Source organism: Loxodonta africana, chromosome 12 (genome assembly GCF_030014295.1).
Source record: "Loxodonta africana isolate mLoxAfr1 chromosome 12, mLoxAfr1.hap2, whole genome shotgun sequence".
NCBI classification, from domain to species: domain Eukaryota; kingdom Metazoa; phylum Chordata; class Mammalia; order Proboscidea; family Elephantidae; genus Loxodonta; species Loxodonta africana.
In genome coordinates this window covers 77080013-77100695 of record NC_087353.1, presented here as the reverse complement: position 1 = coordinate 77100695, position 20683 = coordinate 77080013, and the positions used below count along the sequence as shown (strand labels likewise).

The following is a 20683-nucleotide window of genomic DNA, read 5'->3' as shown; positions in this document are numbered from 1 at the left end:
AATATGTCCTGGACCAAACTTCCCAGCCCAGACATAGGCTTGAAGGGACTGAAAACAGAAGGACGAAGCCTGCCCCAAGGCACAGACCCTTGTCAGTTTGCTTGCCATTTGGACCCAGGAGGGAAAGTGCTATCCACAGAGACTGACCTTTAAGACACAGTTGTTTTTGTTGTGTGCTCTTGAGTCGATTCCCACTTGTAGAAACTCTGTAGGACAGAGTAAAACTGCCCCATAGGGTTTCGTGAGATGTAATCTTTATTGGAGCAGATTGACAGGTCTTATCTCTTGTGGAGCAACTGGTAGGTTCGAACCCCTGTCTTCCCAGTTAGCAGCCGAGTGCTTAACCCCTGCCCACCAGGGCTCCTGTTAAAGCACCATAGCCCTAACCAAAAACCCATTGCTGTTGAGTCGATTCCAAGTCACACTGGCCCTGTAGGACAGAGTAGAACTGCCCCCAAAGGGTTTCCAAGGATGTAATCTTTATGGAAGCAGACTGCCACATCTTTCTCCCTTGAGAAAGTGGCTAGTGGGTTTGAACCTGCAACCTTTCGGTTAGCAGCCAAGCACTTAACCACTGTGCCAAATGGCCCAGTAATGTACAAGGCAGAGGTTCGCAAACTTTCTGGTTCACAATACCTTTTGTGTCTAAGTACTTTTTCCATGGTGCCCTTAGGCCGAAAGAAATACCTACCAGCTTCATTTATTAAGTAATTAGGTCCAAATAAGTATTTATGTCCTATCACCTTAGCAGCTGTTTGAAAAAAATATATGTACAGTATTTTTAAATAACCACAATTATTTCCTGGGGGTTTGTTATAGTGCCCTGGGCACCTTGGTGTACAGTTCGGGAACCACAGATCTAGGCCTAACCAGTCAGATTATCACCTGATGCTAACTGAGGGAGAGCCAGGAAGCAAGTGGGCAGATGAGCAGCAGCTTAGGGAAAGGGGTAGAACTCTACCCCACCCCAACAGTGTCTGAGCTTATAAATGTCTTTAACAACATTTTCAAGGAAGAAAATAGGAATTTTCCATCTACTGCAAAACAGATTCCTGACCCACTGGGGTAGAGATCTGATCTGTGAGACCTTTGGTATTATCATCAAGAGCAGAGGTCTCATGATTTTGATGGGGTGGGGCATCTTTATTTGCAGGATACAAGCATCTTATGTGCAGTTGATGACATTCAACTGCTACTCGATGATCACGTGATAAAGACCCAGACCATGTGTGGCTCGCCATTCATCAAACCGATAGAAGCAGAATGCCGGGTAAGAGGAAATGAGGTTGAATGTTTTGTGACATCCCATCTGCCCTGGGTTTCTCAGAGGAGGTTGAAGGTTTTCAAGTTTCTTGACAAGGAAATTCATTCTCTCCAGAAAAAAAAAAAAAAAAACTAACACAAGACTGAAAGTAATAACCATCCAGCTAAGCGGATGGCATGGTTACCCTTTGCAACAGTCTGCCCAAAGAGATGTTGAAAGCACCAAATAAAAAGACATTTGAGGGTTATATAAATATCCTATGGACTATAGTAATCTCAAATGTAAACTATGTGATAGTAGGGATTTTGGTTGCTTTTGCTTACTGTTTGTGAGGAGTTGTATAAACTAAGACACAGACTTGGAGCCAGACTAGCTGGGTTCAAATTCTGGCTCTGACGTATATTAGTTGTGTGACCTTGACCTTAGGCAAGGTACTTGAACTGTTACATCTTAGTTTCTGCATTCATGAAGTGAGGCTTGTAACAATAGCTACCTTATAAGGCTGTCATGAAAATTAAATTGGTTTCATATATATAAATCACTCAGAACAGTACCTGGCACACAGCAAGTATATATAGCTATTATTATTATTACTGTTCCACTAGAATATGAGCTCTATAAGAAGAATAAGGACTCTTTATTTTTAATTTTTATTGTGCTTTAAGTGAAAGTTTACAAATCGGGTCAATATCTCACACAAAAACTTATATACACCTTGCTACATACTCCCAGTTGCTCTCTCCCTAATGAGACAGCCCGCTCCCTCCCTCCACTCTCTCTTTTCATGTCCATTCCACCAGCTTCTAACCCCCTCTACCCTCTCATCTCCCCTCCACGGAGGAGATGCCAACATAGTCTCAAGTGTCCACCTGATCCAAGAAGCTTACTCCTCACCAGCATCCCTCTCCAACCCATTGTCCAGTCTAATCCCTGTCTGAAGAGTTGACTTTGGGAATGGTTCCTGTCCTGGGCCAACAGAAAGTCTGGGGGCCATGACCACTGGGGTCCTTCTAGTCTCAGTCAGACCATTAAGCCTGGTCTTTTATGAGAATTTGGGGTCTGCATCCCACTGCTCTCCTGCTCCCTCAGGGGTTCTCTGTTGCTTTCTCTGTCAGGGCAGTCATTGGTTGTAGCCAGGCACCATCTAGCTCTTCTGGTCTCAGGCTGATGTAGTCTCTCGTTTATGTGGCCCTTTCTGTCACTTGGGCTCATAATGACCTTGTGTCCTTGGTGTTCTTCATTCTCTTTTGGTCCAGGTGGGTTGAGACCAATTGATGCATCTTAGATAGCCGCTTGCTAGCGTTTATGACCCCAGACTCCTCTCTCCATGGTGAGATGCAGAATGTTTTCTTAATAGATTTTATTATGCCAATTGATTGAAATGTCCCCTGAAACCATGGTCCCCAAACCCCCACCCCTGCTATGCTGGCCTTCAAAGCATTCAGTTTATTCAGGAAACTGCTTTTGGTTTAGTCTAGTTGTGTTGACCTCGCCTGTATTGTGTGTTGTCTTTCCCGTCACCTAAAGTAGTTCTTATCTACTATCTAATTAGTGAATACCCTCTTCCCACCCTCCCTCCCTCCCCCTCTTGTAACCATCAAGGAATATTTTCAAGAATAAGGACTCTTGTCTGTTTCATTCATCACTGTATCCACAGTGCCTACAACAGTGACCAGAACATAGAGGATGCTCAATAAGTACTTGTTAAATGAATGAACAAGTGAATGAATGAGTGAGTGAATCCATCCATCCATTTGTTCAGTCCATGGGCCTGTGATGCAAAGTGGCAGGTTACTGATTTAGATATGGAATGCTAAATTCACAGAAGTGGGAAGAAAAGCTAGTCCGTGTGCAGGAAATTTTGGATTCCTGGCTCAAGTGCCAAGCCACCTGGCTGTACCTGGAACCTATCTTCAGTTCAGAGGACATCATAGCCCAGATGCCAGAAGAGGGCAGGAAATTTGCCATCGTTGATGGTTACTGGAAGTCAATCATGTCCCAAGCGGTAAGTTTTTACCCCCAAGCAAATCTCACCAGCAGAAATGTGGAATGCCATGCAGATATTCCTCGTTGTGCTTTGTAACTTGAAACGTGAATATAAACTGGATTTTTGTGAATTTGATGTTTTTATATCTTTTTTCTAATTTCAAAATTTATCATTGCTATTAAAAATTCAAACATAGAAATCTGTAATATAGAAATCCCACCTCCATAGAGGTAACTATTAGCAAAACAGGACAAAACCCGTTGCTGTCGAGTCAATTCTCACTAATAGCAACCCTATAGGGCAGAGTAGAACTGCCCCATAGAGTTTCCAAGGAGTGGCTGATAGATTAGCACAGCTGACCTTTTGTTTGGCACCCGAGCTCTTAACCACTTCACCACCAAGGTTCCAACTATTAACAGTTTGTATTACTTAGTTATCATTTCTAATGAGGTAGAAGACTTTGTTATAGGGTAATACAATAAAGTCTTTATAGACTGAGAATCCTTTTAGAAGTCAAATAATTATCACATTCACCACTTAGTCATTTAACAAATGTTTATTCACTACCTAAGATGGCCCAAGCTTTGTAATAGGAGTCAGAAAATATTTGAGAATGACTACAATATGATTTCTATCTTTATAGAATTCACTGTCTTGTGGGGGAGACAGGCTTAGATAAATAAGAGCTATAATAGAAGTATACAAAACAGTTTTTAGAATACAGAGGAGTGACTTAGTTGCCTGAGACTCTCAAGGAAGCCTTCCAAAGGAGAGGTGGCATTGGAACCAAGTCTTTAAGGATGAGAAGTTTACCAGGTGCACAAGACAGACAGTGGTTATCTATTGAGAAGTTCATCTTTTTTAAGTTGAGTATGCTCAAATTGGGGCACACTTACAAAGAATTTGTCTCAAGGTAATATGTCTGTCCTAGTTGTTTGCAGGAGTGAACTAAGTGGGAATTTATATCTGCCCAGCCAGTGAAACCAATTCTCATAGTGCCTTGCTTCGGCCAATTCTATCTTAGTTAAGGTTCTTTGGTTGCAAGTAACAAAAACCCACTCAACAAACTGAGTGAATGGAACCTAAGAGCAGAAAGTGCAGCCAGATCTCACAGATGATAGATCTAGAATCCAGAAACCTTTCAGGAACTCCCAGAGTGCTCTTTCCGTGCCTCTAATCCCTTCTCATTTTTCCACACCTGCTTCAATCTCTCTCTGCTTTAATCTCTGCTCTGCCACTCAGTCAGATGGTGGAAGACAACCCTCACTCAACTCCGAAGTCCCCTCATTCTAGGGGCCAGTCCAGACTAGTATAGAATGTCATGGTCTGAATTCCAGACTTCCAGAGTTAATGTATTATTGGCTCAGTTTGTTTCAGGTGCCCAACCCTGACCCAGTCAACCATGGCCAAAGGAAAAGGGTCATGTTATATGACTGCCAAGAATTCACCCCTGTGGGATTGAGGAGGCAGTTAGCTGAACAGGGAGGGTCATTAGTTGATGGGCTGGTCACACACTCATTACAATGACCATCTCAGAACCCAGGATAATGATGTTTTTGTCAGAGGTTAAACCCATGGTGATTTTCACCTCTCTTGATTGAACTCAGGTAAAAGATTCCAGGGTTCTGATGGCAGCTGACCAGCCCCGGATGAATGAGAAGCTTCAAGAAGCTAACCTTCTGTTGGATGACATCCAGAGGGGGCTAAATGATTACTTGGAGAAGAAGAGACTATTTTTCCCCAGGTAGTCAATGTTATTCTTTTGTTTGAAGTTGCTCTCTTAAGCCATATATAGGTGGAATTACGTTTTTCATACTGAGAGATGGCTTCTACCAAACTGTCTCCATAACCTCTCCTGGTTCTCCATTCCCTCAGGAGACAGCTGTCAGGGTAAGGCATGTATTTATGGTCATTGTTTATAGTCAAGTTGAAACCATTGGGGACCGGATCCACACTTTGGCCAACCAGCCATGGTCATTGCCCCCGTTGAAGAGGCTACAGTAGTCACAATTAAGAGCCCTGGCCTTTGGAGTTAGATAGATCTTGGTTCAAGTTCCAGCTCTTCCACTTAATAGTTGTGACACCTTCAGCAAATCTATCTGAGCCTCAGGTCCTCCACTGTAAAATAGGGATATAATAATGTCCCCTACTTCATCTATTTGTTGTGCAGATTAAATGAGATAATGCTTGTAAAGCATTTAGCACCTAGATTGTGTGTTTAAGAAATGTCAGTTAAATTTTTTTTGCCATTAAATTGTTTAGTTTCTGGTAGGTACGTTTATAAATATTTGACTCTTTCCATGACAGACAGCCAATGTTCTTCTAAGTTTAAGTCAAAGTAGTTTTAGAGGGCTAGTTCTAGAAAGGAGGGTCACCATTCCTGATAATTCATCCCTGTCTAGCTCACAATGGCTGGTCACCCATGTCATTTGACTCTTATTAGGTTTGATCCCAGTTGGCCTCTAAGAAAAAATAAATTTGAGTGTTCCCTTATGTCCTAGTCATCTAAAACTAGCACTGCTCCAATGGAAATACCACAAGTGGGTGGCTTCAACAAAGAGAAATCTACTCTCCCACAATATAGCAGGCTATAAGTCCAAACCCAGGGCACCAGCTCCAGTGGAAGGCTCTCTCCACCAACCCTGGAGGAAGGCCTGTGCCATCAATCTTTCTTTCTAGGAGCCTCTCTGCACAGGAACCCCAGGTCCAAAGGACACGCACCGCTCCCAGGACTGTCCTCCTGGTGGCACGAGGTTCCCATGTCTCTCTGCTCGCTTCTTTCTTTTATATCTCAAAAGAGATTGGCTTAAGATACTATCTAATTTTGTAGGTATCATCAATATAACCACCACTAATCCATCTCATTACATCATAGTGATAGGATTTAGAGCACATAGGGAAATCACATCAGATGACAAAATGGTAGACAATCACACAACACTGGAAATCATGACCCAGCCAAGCCAACAGACACTCCTGGGGGGGCACGATTCAATCCATGACACTTATATAGGGTCAAAGTTAGCACCCTGCTCACCATTAAAAAAAAAAAAGTGGCTTGTTTGGGACTCCTAAATGTCCTTGCTATCTATTATAAAGTGCAACATTGTCCAATAGAACTTTGGAATGTTCTGTATTTGTGCTGTCCAATACCATAGTATCATGACTGGCTAGCCATATGTGATTACAGACTACTTTAAATGTGGTTAGTGTGCCTGAGGAAGTGAATTTTTAATTTAATATTAATTTTTCTAGTGTAAATAGCCACATGTGGCTCATGGCCACTACATTGGATGCACAAATACAGCACAGATAATGGAGTGAACCCAGATTTGGGAGCACAGAACTTGCAAAGAGATTAAACTCAGGAAATCCTTAAGGTTTTAGCTCCTAGACCCCTGCCCAGTACAGTTATTCCTAATGGAAATATTAATAATAGCCAATACTAATACAGTGCTTACTATCTGCCAGGACACTGTTCTAAGTGCTTTACATGTATTAACTTATTAAATCCTTACAATAACCCTGTAAGGTTTAGACCATTGTTATTAACTCCATTTTATAAATGCGAAAACAATAACCTGTTCAAAGAGACACAATTGGTAAATGGCAAAGCTGGAATTCAAGCCCAGTCAGTCTGGATAAGATGCTCAGTCATTTAACCTCTCTGGACTACATTTTCTCCATAAGTTCAAAAAAAAAAAAAAAAAAACCACACACACACACAGAATGGATAAGAATATCTAAATATTTATTTATGCATTTTTATTAAGTGAAATTAAGCGCTCTCACTAAACACTTTGAACATGTTATGGATAGTCACATATTTTAAATTAATTTTATCTTAAAAATAAAACCCAGTGCCGTCGAGTCTTAAAAATATATCTTAAAAATATAGGAAGCTAAATAATGGTTTTTATTTTAAATTACATAAATAATGCTTTTAACTTTAAATTATGTAAATATATTAATTATTACTCTGATGGACATTTGGGCCTTATTCATTGTCACATATGATGAAGACAGTGGCAATATAAATCATTAGGGTCCCCCTGCTTGAATTTCATTGGAGGTAGGGGGGAGAAATTAACCTCCCCGTTAAATATTAGTCATTTGGTGAACAAATAATTATTGAGCTTCTTTATGTGTTCCACACTACGGATGCAATGTATTAGTTTGCTCTGTTGTGTAACCAAAACCCAAACCCATTGCCGTCAGATCAATTCTGACTTACAGCGACCCTATAGGACAGAGTAGTATTGCCCCATAGGTTTTCTAAGGCTGTACCTTTACGGGAGCGGACTGCCACATCTTTCTATTGCAGAGTGGCTAGTGGGTTTGAACTGCTAGCCTTTCCGTTAGCAGCCAAGCACTTAACCACTGCACCACCAGGACTCCTTGGAAGCTTAAAACAATAACCATTTTATTTAGCTCAGAATTCTGTGGATGGGCAAATTGGGCTGGGTTCAGATGGATGATTCTTCTGGTCTTAGTGGGGGTCACTCATGTGAGTACAGCTAAATGGCAGCTGATGGCCTCAATCACTTGTCTGGTGGTTGGCTGGCTATTGGCTAGCCACATGGCTTTTGTTCTCTAGGCTAGCCTGGCTTTATTGCATGGTGCTGGTCGTAGGGTTCCCAAGAGCAGCAAGAGTGGAAGCTCCAAGACGTCTTAATGCCAAGGCTCAGAACTTACCCAAACTCATATTTTCTGTAGTCTGTTGGCCAAAGCAAGACACAGTCAGCCCAGGCTTAAGAGATGTGAAAATAGACTCCACCTCTTGATGAGAGGAGCTGCAAAGTATTGTGACTATTTTTGTCATCCACCACATACAGTGAAGACCATACTAACATGGTCCTTCCATTGTGGAACTGTCAGTCTATGGCCACAGTAGAGATTTGTCCCTTGGACATTTTCTAAAGATTCATTATTGCTGCTGTTAGGGTATGAACAAAAGAGTGAAGGTGTCTTACTATCTCTAATTTAAAGTATGGTAAAGGTTTCTGCATGTAAATAGGTTCTTTATTTCATGCACTTCTTGTTTCAAACCTGTAACATTTTCTGAAATACCTAGAGGTAATGAAAGACAGTGGGGTCTTCTCTTGCTCCTTCCCCTACTCATTGGTTCTCAGCACTGACTGCACATTAGAATAACCTGGGAATTTTACAAATATAAATCCCCAGGCCCAATCCCTAATCAATTATATTAGAATCTCTGGGCAGTGAGGCCCAGGCATTGGTATTTTTGAAAGCTCTCTAGGTGGTTTAAATGTACAACCAAGGTTGAGAACCACAGCTCTATCCATGCTTCTTTCAGCTGGCAACACCCTACCCCCCAAAAACCCATATTAAAGTCCTGTGTACCAGCTTTCATACTTTTTCTTATTCTCTGAGTCAACACCATCTCCATCTTCTAGATGAAAAATGGCAAAGGGAGTAGGCCTTAGAAAGGACTCTAGGACGTATCTAGTATTCACCTGAGTGTGATCTACCTGTGGGGGAGCATCACCTTGTCGGGGATAGAAGTTCACAGAAGAGGTTCCTGTTGCCATCTTCCTTTGCTTTGAAATAGGTTCTTCTTCCTGTCAAATGATGAACTGCTGGAGATCTTATCAGAGACAAAGGACCCACTCCGAGTCCAGCCACACTTGAAGAAGTGCTTTGAGGGAATTGCCAAGCTGAACTTTACAGAAAACATGGAAATCGAGGGCATGATCAGCTCGGAAAAAGAAACCGTTCCATTCAAACAGAAAATCTACCCAGCTAAAGCCAAAGTAACTCCCTGCCCCCATTTATTCTGGGGGTTCTTTTCGCCACAACAGAGCAAAACACAGACAGGCAGAGAGTATTGGTTAAGCATTTGGCCTCTAGTTGCAGACTGCCTGGGTGGGAATCCCAGTTCCACAACTTAACAACTGGGTGGCTTTGGGACGTTATTCAATCTTACTGAGCCTCAGTTTGCCTGTCTTGAAAATGGGGATTATACTGCAATCCAAGTGACATAACGAAATTTGTGGAAGGGATTTCAGCCAAATTTAACGTGGAGGTGATAGCAGGAATCAGATCCAAACAACTGATGTTTAGATCTCTCTGAGCAGAGCCCACTTGAAGGGCCATGCGTTCAGGCAGCTTCCTGGGGCATTGGTGAGAGATATGACGCCATGTAACTCAGGCTTTCATACATGTGCCCTCACATAATGACGAAAATGTAAATGACTTCTGCTCCTGCTGAACCAGACAGCACCCTAGAATGGAAATAGCCAAGCACTCTTTGCTTCATGTCATTGACTATTTTTGCCACCCACACACAAAAGCTGTAACAACCAAGAGTTGTGTCACCAAACCAGACACCAGCTAGCTGACAGGTGCCTGAAATGAACGGCTACAGTTAGCTAAAATTCTAAAACTGAATAATTTGCTGCACATTTGAATTACCTGTAGAGCTTTAAAAAAAAAAAAAAAATCCTGGTGCCCAGGTTGCATCCCATACGAATTAAATCAGAGTGTCTGGGAGTGGGAATCAGGCATCCATTATGTTCTAAAGATCCCCAGGTGATTCTAATGCACAGCAAAGCTCAGGAACCACTGGGAAGTGCATGAATTGGAACTGTTCATTGTAAGTGAACAATTTATTTTATTAACTGAAATATAAATGACTTTGTTTGCCTCCCAAGAAGTTGTCTGTTTCAAAACACGAAAGCAACACGTGTTCAAACCTTTCGTTGCCTCTTTAAGAGGCAGGCACTTCCTAGAATACAGTAAATAATGTAAAGCAAATAATTAAAGACTATTGCTTGAAGGGGCCGAATCTCCAGCCTCCTCCATCCCTGTCCAAATAGAAACCTGGGCTTTGCCCACGGTCCCTCTCTCCAGGCTTGGGCTGACTCTTGCTGCCTGTCTGTGTGTCTTGCCCCACAGGGCATGGTGGAGAAGTGGCTCCAGCAGGTGGAGCAGATGATGCTGGCCAGTATGCGAGAGGTCATTAGACTTGGGATTGAAGCATATGCCAAGGTAAGCAAGAATGAGGGTCCGCGTGCCAAGATGCTGCTGCAGTAACGGGAACTTGGGGGGAAGGTTAAACTGATCAATTCTAATGGCCTCTCTGCCTTCTACCAAAACCTGTCCTCTCCTGATAGGTGACACCTGACACCCTGTACCTCTGTTTCCTTTCCTTGTAAATTCTGGGGGAATGAACATATTTCTGGTAAGATGTTTGCAGTTGGAAGCAGCTGCTAACACGATTGTTAGCCAGGACCCTCTGGTTGCTACGGGCCAGTCCTTTCTGTGGGTTGGAATTGATGGCACGAGGTCTGTTTAGAGTCCCTTCCAATTAAGCAGGAGTCCCTGAGTGGTGCAAATGTTTAACCTGTTCAGCTAACAGAAAGATTGAAGGTTTGAGTTCACCTGGAGGTGCCTCAGAAGAAAGGCCTGGTGATCTACTTGTGAAGAATCGGCCATTGAAAACCCTGTGGAGCACAGTTCTACTCTGACACACATATGGTTGCCATCAGTTGGAGCTGACTTGACGCCAATTGGTGGTCCAATTCAGCATTCCCCCTGTAGGCTTTTCATTTCCATTACACATGCCTTGAATGGCATAACTCAATGAGTACCCACAGGTTTAGGGTGGTAAGGTACTAATAAGAGAAAAGAACCTGTCACATTAGCTCTTCCAACTTGACCCTAGCAAGGGCAATGTCAAGGTGGCACACTATACATCTTCAGTGCTGTCTCCTCTATGTTATGTGCCTTTTCTTCCTACTTTCCGGGTTCCCGGGCCCCTTCCATTACACAGAAGAATATTCAGTTAACAATTTGGGAACTGACCCTGCTATCCCTCTCATAATATTCACATTGTAAATAAAAGGACAACCCTCTTTTCTAAGATATATTCTAAATCAGAAATTCAATGAAAGAAAAACAGCTACATGGATGAACTTATTTCATGAAATAGCATTTACACTAATAGTCAGCAAACTTTTTCTGTAAAAAGCCAGACCATAAATATTTTCAGCTCTGCGGGCCACATACCTGTCACAACAAAATTTCACTTTGCCCTTGTATTGAAAAAGCAGCCATAGACAATATGTAAACAAATGGGCATGGCTGTGTTACAGTAAAACTTTATTTACAAAATTAAACTGCAGGCTAGATTTAACCCTCAGGCCATAGTTTGCTGACCCCTGATCTGTAGCTAAAAGTGGGTGTAGAGGGCATGGCTGAGAAAACTGTGGCACAGCACAGCAGTGTCATTAGCCACTAAATAGAACAATTGTAAATACTCTCTGAAAACAGAACATCGCCTACAATACAAAAAAACCAAACCCACTGCCATCAATTCAATTCCGACTCATAACGACCCTATAGCGCAAAGTAGAACTGCCCTGTATGGTAGAAAATCACTGGATGGGAACGTGAAAAAAAATGCAAAGAATTGATGAGATTGTTGGTAATTTTCTTCTCTTTCAAAAAATATAAAGAGGATGGCATAAATCAGTAATCCCAGAGATTTCAAACCTCATGGCATCTGCAGATGGAGGAGGATTTTGTTTTTGTTGTGGGAGTGAGGTGGTGGCGGATGTTCTTAAGCAGTCAGGTTAAATCACACATGACCGAGATGAACTGATCCGACAGCATACCTCACTCAGTCAGCCATTTCTGCATTTCCCCAGGTGCCTCGTAATTCCTGGGTCTTGCAGTGGCCTGGCCAGGTGGTTATCTGCGTCTCTTCCATCTTTTGGACCCAGGAGGTGTCCCAAGCCCTGGTCGAAAACACCCTTCCAGTAAGTGAATCTGCCATGAAGCTTGCAGAAGACATTCACACACCTGATTAGGATTTGAATGGCATTGAACTGCAGTAGTCATGTTTTCTACGTAAAAATAATTGGGGTCCATGGTGTCACAAAAGTCAGGGTTTTCATGGGGACAGAGGGGTAGAGAATTTGGAATTGGGGCTGTTCTATAGGGCAAGACCTCTCATAGTTCTTCCCAAACAGAAATTCTGAGGCTCATCAGGCTTTGCCAATTAACCCCTTTGCCTCCAGGGGTAAACCTGTCAGAATGTCCACCAGCAAAGATCCCCCAACCCATCCCTGTCTTCACCCTGGGCTAAGAGACCACCTGGTCCTATTCTCCTCTTTTCCACCTCCACCACGACCCCGTTTCACCATCCCCCTTCCCACACAAACCCACCCCAGCCCTTCCTTCTCTCTCTTGAAACCGAGTGCAATCAAGTGCCTGCTTATCCTCACACTTCTCCTGAGTGTGAATCCAGGTTCACATATTTTCAGTCAAGTCCTGCCATTGATTTCAGTGCTTCAGAGTGCAAGACCTAGATGGACTTGGGTTCAAATCCTGACACATTGGGTTATTAGTTTTGTGAGTGTGGGCAAGTTACTCTTAACCTGAGTGTCAGTCTCCTTGTCCATAAAAGGCAATTAATAATAGCATCACATCTTAGTACTGTGGAGGGGTTAAATGAGATGCCAGTAAATGGTTCAGTACTTAGATGCTAGGCTCTAAACCCCACAGGGCAGAGGCCATGTCTGTTTTGCTCACTATTCTATTTCCAGGGTTAATGCATAGCCCAGCACATAGTAGGTGCTCAAAAAACATATGTTGAAAGAATGAATGGTGGTAACTCCATTCCCAACCTTTCTACAGTGGTATTATTTCCCACGGTTATCTCACCAGACCTCCTGTTATTCCCCTATAGATTATCGGCTGTGAACCAGAATGTATTTTACATTACTATATTTTGCTTTATACATGAAAATTAGAACATCAGAGTATTTGACCAAGTTTCAAATTTACATAGATTCCATGCTGATAATTCCTAATAGATGTATTAGGCTGCTTTCATACGTACCGTTTCAATCTTCAAAAATTGTAGAAACTTCCGAGTTTTCTGACTGTTTCTCTGTGCCCCAGTTTTCCTGCCTGTCAAGTGAGGAGAACACCTCCTATCGCACACCCAAAGCTGGAGTGCAGGTAGCTGAGTGATGGGCCTGGGCATCCTAAAGGCAGGAGGCATTGGAACAGAGTAATCAGCCATCCAGCCATGCACTCATGATTCATTTAACAGATATTTGTTTGGCGTCTGCTCTCTGCTGGGACTGTGATACTGGGAATTACAGGGGAACAAGTCATGGTCTCTGCCCTCCTGGATTTACAGTCTAGTTGGGGAGCCCTGGTGGCTCAGTGGTGAAGAGCTTGGCTGCTAATCAAAAGGTCAGCAGTTCGAATCCACCAGCTGTTCCTTGGAAACCCTGCATGGCACAGTTCTGCTCTATCCTGTAGGGTCACTATGAGTCAGAATTGACTCGTTGGCAATGGGCTTGGTTTTGTTTTGTTGGGGAGATAAAAGGGCTCTTTACAGAACTGCAGTAAGTACAGGGATCTAAGAAGCATAGGGAGGGAGGAGGGAAGTGAGAGAATAGTTAGGGTTGGGGAAGACTTCCCAGAAAAGTAGTGTCTAAGGGGAGACCTAAGGAGTCCCTCGGTGGTGCAAATGGTTAAGCCCTTGACTACTAGCTGAAAGATTGGCGGTTCACTTCCACCCAGAGAGACAGGACTGGTGATCTATGTCTGAAGGTCACAGTCTAGAAAACCCTATGAAGGTTCTACTCTGCACACGTGGGGTCTCTCTGAGTTGGAATAGACTCAACGGCAACTAACAAGGAGAGAACTAAAATTTGAGTAGGGGTTGGCCAAGGAAAGAGTAGGAGGAGGAGTGTTTTAGAGAGAGGGACTGGAGCATGCCAAAGTCTGAAGATGAGAAGCAGGCTGCATTGCTGCAGCTGAAGGCCCTTTGGTCCAGGAAAGCTGTAGAATGGACATGGTTAAGAGAGTTGTGGGGAATAGCCCTATCAGGAAGGGTCTCGCAGACACGTCAAAGGTGATGGGGAGACTTAAAAAACGTTTGTTTTTAAAGTCTTTGCTGTGTGCCAAGTACTTAATTATCCATAACAGTAATAACTCCCACTATTTATTGGATGCTTTCTTCACATCCGACATTGTGCCAAGTGCTTCACATAGACTATCTTGTTTAACCCTCAAAACAGCGTGGAGAGGTAGCTGTAATTATCTCCATTTGACAGATAAGGAAACCGAGGTTCAGAGGGTTAAAATCTTTTGCCCAAAATCACATAGCTAGAAAGTGGGAAAGGTGAGGTTTGAACCCACAGTGGTCTCACTTTTTTTTTTTTTAATTCTTTTTTTTATTTTTTAACTCTTCAGTTTGAAATAGTGACAGACTTACAAATAATGTTGCAAAAACAATACAAAGAATTCCCATATACGCTTCACTTAGATTCCCCAAATGTTAACATCTTACATAACCACAGTACAGTTACCCAGTTCAGGAAATTAACATTGATACACTATTGTTATGTCATCTATAGACCTTATTTAAATTTAGCCAATTGTCCCACTAATGTCTTTTTTATTTTTTTTCTGGTTCAGGATCCAATCAAGGATTGCGTGTTGTATTTAGTTTTCATATCTCCTGTGTCTCTTTTAATCTGAAAGAGTTTCCCAGTCTGTTTGTTGGTGTCAGTTCTGGTTTTTTGCAATCTAACTTACATATAGTAAAATAATACCCCTTTTACTGTATAGTTCTTAATTTTGGCAAATGCATACATTTGTGTAGCCACCATCACAACCAAGACGTAGAGCAGTTCCATACCCTAAAAATTCTCTCATTGCCTTTGTAGTGAAACACTTTCTGTACTCCCAGCCTCCAACAACTACCAATCTGTTTTCTGCCTCTATGTTGCTGTTGTTGTTAGGTGCCACTGAATCGCTTCTGACTCACAGTGACCCTACTTACAACAGAATGAAACACTGCCTGCTCCTGAGCCATTCTTATAACTGTTGCTATCTTTCAGCCCATTGTTGTAGCCACTGTGTCAGCCCATCTTGTTGAAGCCCTCTTCTTCACTGACCGTTTACCAAGTATGATGTCCTTCTCCAGGGACTGGCCCCTCCTGATAACATGTCCAAAGTATGTGAGACAAAGTCTTGCCATTCTTGTTTCTAATGAGCATTCTGGCTGTTCTTCTTCCAAGACAGATTTATTCATTCTTCTGGCAGTCCATAGTATATTCAATATTCTTCACCAGCACCATTCAAAGGCATCAGCTCTTCTTTGGTCTTCCTTGTCCATTGTCCAGCTTTCACATGCATATGAGGCGAGTAAAAATAACAAGGCTTAGATCAGGCACACTTTAGCCCTTAAAGTGTTTGCTTTCTGCTGCTGTAGTTTTGTCTTTTCCACAATACCGTACATATAAAATCACACAGTATATAGCCTTTCAAATCTGGCTTCTTTCAGTTAGTATAATGCATTCGAGATAAATCCATATTGTTGTGTACATTGGTGGTGGTGTTGTTGTTAGATGAGTTGATAGTGTTGTTGTTGTTCTTAGGTGCATTGAGTCAGTTCTGACCCGTAGCGACCCTATGTACAACAGAACGAAATGCTGCCCAGTGTTCCTTACAATTGTTGTCATGCTTGAGCCCATTGTTGCAGCCACTGTGTCAATCCACCTCGTTGAGGGTCTTCCTCTTTTCTGCTGACCCTGTACTTTACCAAGCATGATGTACTTCTCCAGGGACTGATCCCTCCTGACAACATGTCCAAAGTAGGTAAGACCCAGTCTCGCTACCCTTGCTTCTAAGGAACATTCTGGTTGCACTTCTTCCAAGACAGATTTGTTCGTTCTTTTGGCAGTCCATGGTATATTCGATATTCTTCGCCAACACCACAATTCAAAGGCATCAATTCTTCTTTGGTCTTCCTTATTCATTGTCCAGCTTTCACATGCGTATGATGCGATTGAAAATACCATGGCTTGAGTCAGGTGCACCTTAGTCTTCAAGGTGACATCTTTGCTTTTCAACACTTTAAAGAGGTCCTTTGCAGCAGATTTGCCCAATGCAATGTGTCTTTTGATTTCTTGACTGCTGCTTCCATGGCTGTTGATTGTGGATCCAAGTAAAATGAAATCCTTGACAACTTCAGTCTTTTCTCCATTTATCATAATGTTGCTCATTGGTCCAGTTGTGAGGATTTTTGTTTTCTTTATGTTGAGATGTAATCCATACTGAAGGCTGTGGTCTTTGATCTTCATTAGTAAGTGCTTCAAGTCCTCTTCACTTTCAGCAAGCAATGTTGTGTCATCTGCATAACACAGTTTGTTAATGAGTCTTCCTCCAATCCTGATGCCTCATTCTTCTTCATATGGTCCAACTTCTCAGATTATTTGCTTAGCATACAGATTGAGTGCATTAGTAGTTTGTTTTTATTGCTGAGTAGTATTTCATTTTATATTTATCCATGAACCAGTTGAAGGAAATTTGGGTTGTTACTAGTTTGGGATGATTATGAATAAAGCTGCTATAAACATTCATGTACAGGTTTTTGTGTGAACGTAAGTTTTCGTTTCTCTTGGGTATATACCTAGGACTAGGATTACTGAGGTGTGTTGTAACTGTATGTTTAACATTATAAGAAACTGCCGAACTTTTCCAAAGTGACTGTACCATTTTGATTCCCATCAACGAAGAATGAGAGTCTCAGTTGCTCCACAAACTTGCCAGCTTTTGGTATCGTTATTTGTGATTTTTTTCCATTTTAATAGATGTGTGGTATTATCCCATTGTAGTTTTAATTTGTATTTCCTTAATAACTAGTAAGACTGAATATCTTTTCACATGCTTATGTACCATCCATTTGTCATCTTTGGTAACATTAGCCTGTTCAGATCATTTTCCCATTTTTTTTGAGTGAGTAGGTTGGTTTTCTTGCTATTGAGTTTTCAGAGCTCTTTCTATATATTTATATATACACATTTTTTTTCAGATATGCAATTTGAAAATATATTCTTCCAGTCTATGACTTAACAGTGTCTTTCAAAGAGCAGACATTTTTAATGTTGATGAAATCCAATTAATTTTTTTCTTCTGCCTAATTCTGTGTCAAAAAAACTTTCATGTTTTCTTCTAGACATTTTATAGTTTTAAGTTTTATATTTAGTGTTTACGATCCATTTTTTATATAGAGCAAAGTATAGATTGGGTTCTTTTTTTTTTTTTTTTTGCATGTGGATATTCAGTTGTTCCACCACTATTAGTTAAAAAAATGGAAACTGTCCTTTCTCCACTGAATTGTTTGATACATTTGTTAAAAAACCTATTAAATGGTATATGTGTAGACCTATTTCTGACCTCTCTACCCTGTTCCATTGTCTATCCTTTTGTCACTGCCACGCTGTCTTAATTGCTCTAACTTCATAGTAATTCTTCAAATCAGACAAGCTGATGCTTACATCCCATTGCTACTTGGAAGCATCTGTCTTTCCTTAGATTTCAGGCTACTTAATTAGAAACCGTGGTGGCACAGTGGTTAAGAACTCCAGCTGCTATCCATAAAGGATGGCAGTTCAAATCCACCAGGCGCTCCTAGGAAACCCTGTGGGGCAGTTCTACTTTGTGTTATGGGGTCACTGTGAGTCGGAATTGACTCAACAGCAGTGGGTTTGGTTTTGGTGGTTTGGTTGCCCTGTGACCTCAGGTTTCTTATGGGTTGAAGAAAAGTAACGATTTTGTAGTTTATCAAGCTTTTGCTTATTATTAGCCTTAAAGCCATATTCTTTCCCATTGAAGAGCAACATGAAAAGATAAAAGCTTTATGTGAATAGATGAGAAGGGGGCAAGAAAGGATGCAGGCAGATGAGTGTAGCAAGCTGCTGAAATATTCCATTGAGACAGGGTGGTAGACTAGGGTGGTGATAATGAGAACGAAAAATAATAGCAAATGAGGGACATATTAAGGAAGTTAATACTTAGAAGTTAATAACACGAAGTGAGGAATGGGGGGTATTGAGGGACAACATCCAAGTGTAAGGCTTTGGCCATTGGGTGGTTGATGGTGCTATATCCAGAGATGGGAATTACCAGAGGAGAATCCAGTTTAACCAATTGTCTCCACCTATGCTCCTGCCAGGATTTTCTGCAAAAGAGCAATGATCAGATTGCACAAATTGTCCAGCTGGTGCGAGGAAAGCTGAGCAGTGGGGCTCGGCTCACTCTTGGGGCCCTCACGGTCATCGATGTCCATGGTAAGCAAAGAGACCTCCTTTGGTGTTACCGACTGTCCAGGAACAGCAGCCACATGTACCCCTCCCCCTTCTCCTGGATGGAATGATTCATGGTCTCCTGACTTCTCCGACTGAGACAAAGGTGAAGGAGTAAGGAAAGAAGCCAACACCAAAAAGGTTCTGTGTCCTCCATCTTCTGTCCCTCTTTCCCATCCCCAACGTTATGCAAGGAACACTCCAAGAAGACCTCTTGCTAAGACAGTAATGGCCAAAGCCAATTCCAAGATTTACCAACTTGGGGTGATTTCCTCGGGCTAACAATAGCTGATATTTTTGAGTACTCACTAGGTGCCAAGGTTTGTGCTAAGTGTTTGGCACACATTATCTCATTTTCGTATGTACTTCACCTGAGACTTAGAGAGGTAAATAACTTTCTGAGAGGCACACAGCTAATAAGTAGCAGAGGCTCTTTCATAATTTGAATTTGTCTGTTTTATTCCAAACCCAAGGGACTGGAAATGGGCAGTGATGCTGGGAGGGAGTGGGTGAGGGATGAAGCCTTCCAGCTCTTCCTTAAAGAAAAAAGGAAGACAGCAAAAAACTTGGGTCTTTATATAAAACAAACCACTCCCACATCTTCCCTCCATCATCACCAAGGCAACAAGGGCTGGACCAGGCTAGTTGCCTGGTAACAGTGTCTCTTGCTCATACATTCAGCTTTCTACTGGCATTTCATGGCATCTTACTCCCCTCAAGGCTGATGCTCATTTCAATCTGATTTCACTTGGATAGATTAACATAAAATTGGGGAGAGAGAAGGAATAATATGGCATTCTACACAGCTGGTAGGCATGATAAGTGCAGGTGTGGCAATGAAAGCATTGTGTGTACACACACACACAGCTTAGAAAAGGTATCCCCAACTCAATCCCTTTGATATTCACCTTCCTCCTGGGACTGTCATGCAGATCCCTACTCCTGCTACCAAGAATCCAGTTAAATTCCTTGGGAAGGGGAGAAGGGCTTTTGGTGTAATCTCCTTTAAGGACTCTTCTCTGCGGAGTTTTGGATTTTACTGTAATAAGGGATACTTCTCTCGCACAGAGGCCGTAGACTTTCAGAAGTGTCCTTTTGCAAATTTATGTTTCCAATGATTCTAATTTTGAACATACTGTAGTAGCTCTGAGATCTCAATAGTTATCTGAGCTACCTAAAAAAGAAAAAAAATCAATGATTTTCATAAGGCTATGTCCATTCTCCAACGTCAGGGTGACCATTACTGAGAAAATTAAACTGAACTCACAATCCTATGAGAGAAACGGAAAACCTAGGAATGTATCCCCCAGCTGGTTTCACGGCCCCCAGTGGAAAGAAAACATCTAACTATGAATTCATGGGACCCCTTCCCATGCTAACCATGGCAAGCCAAGCTGATTGCATTCTTCTAGGCCATCCTAGAGGCCTGGACCAGGGCCAAAGGGGTCATAGCGAGGATATGGTGGCATCTGGAGAAACTATATATTGCAAAGACCTCTGGGTTTGTCCTCCAAGAATTTGGGGATGATAACGGTATAACAGAGGCTAACGTTCATATAAGGTTATGGGTGAAGCACAGTTCAGTTAGTAGAGAGAGAGCCCTGATGGCACAATGGTTAAGTGCTCGGCTGCTGACCAAAAGGGCTCCAACCGTCGAGGCTCTCTGCAGGAGAAAAGACCTGGCACTCTTCTCCTGTAAAGATTACAGCCTAGGAAGCCTTATGAGGCTCTTCTCCTCTGTCCTATAGGGTCACTATCAGTCAGAATCAACTTGATGGTACACAACCACAAACAAAACAAAACCTGTTGCTGTCAAGTCAATTCCGACTCATAACAACCCTGTAGGACAGCGTAGAACTGCCTCATAGGGTTTCCAAGGAGCAGCTGGTGGATTTGAACTGCCTACATTTTGGTTAGCAGCCAAATGCTTAAATACTGCACCACCAGGGCCTCTTATGTGTATATATATACACACACACATATATTTACATTTAATCTTCATAATAGCCATATTATATTATATTATCCCCATTTTACAGATTATACAACTGAGAGACAGAAAGAAATTGAGGAATTTGCCCAAAGTCACATAGCTAGTTAATGGTAGAACCAGATTTTGACCCAGACAGTCTCAGTTCAGAGCATGTGGTTTTAATGCCTCTGCCATACTGTCCGAGAGCATACAGTTCAGCAGGTTCTCCGCCTGGCTCCTTGGGAATAAGCTAAAACCAATTTCTGAAAGATACTACTGCCTGCAGGTTGTGGGTAGACAAGGAAGGTAGTTGAGCCTAAAAC

General features: G+C 42.1%; 1 protein-coding gene across 1 annotated transcript in view; it reads left to right on the top strand.

Annotated features, from left to right (window-relative positions):
* DNAH3 (dynein axonemal heavy chain 3) overlaps positions 1–20683 on the top strand; it is a 189675-nt gene that overhangs the window by 63090 nt on the left and 105902 nt on the right. Inside the window, exons 21-27 of the mRNA XM_064294796.1 lie at positions 1154–1270; positions 3090–3269; positions 4859–4995; positions 8824–9025; positions 10170–10262; positions 11924–12034; positions 18259–18373. Coding sequence (XP_064150866.1) covers positions 1154–1270; positions 3090–3269; positions 4859–4995; positions 8824–9025; positions 10170–10262; positions 11924–12034; positions 18259–18373 — 955 coding nt within the window. The remainder of the gene's footprint in view (positions 1–1153; positions 1271–3089; positions 3270–4858; positions 4996–8823; positions 9026–10169; positions 10263–11923; positions 12035–18258; positions 18374–20683) is intronic.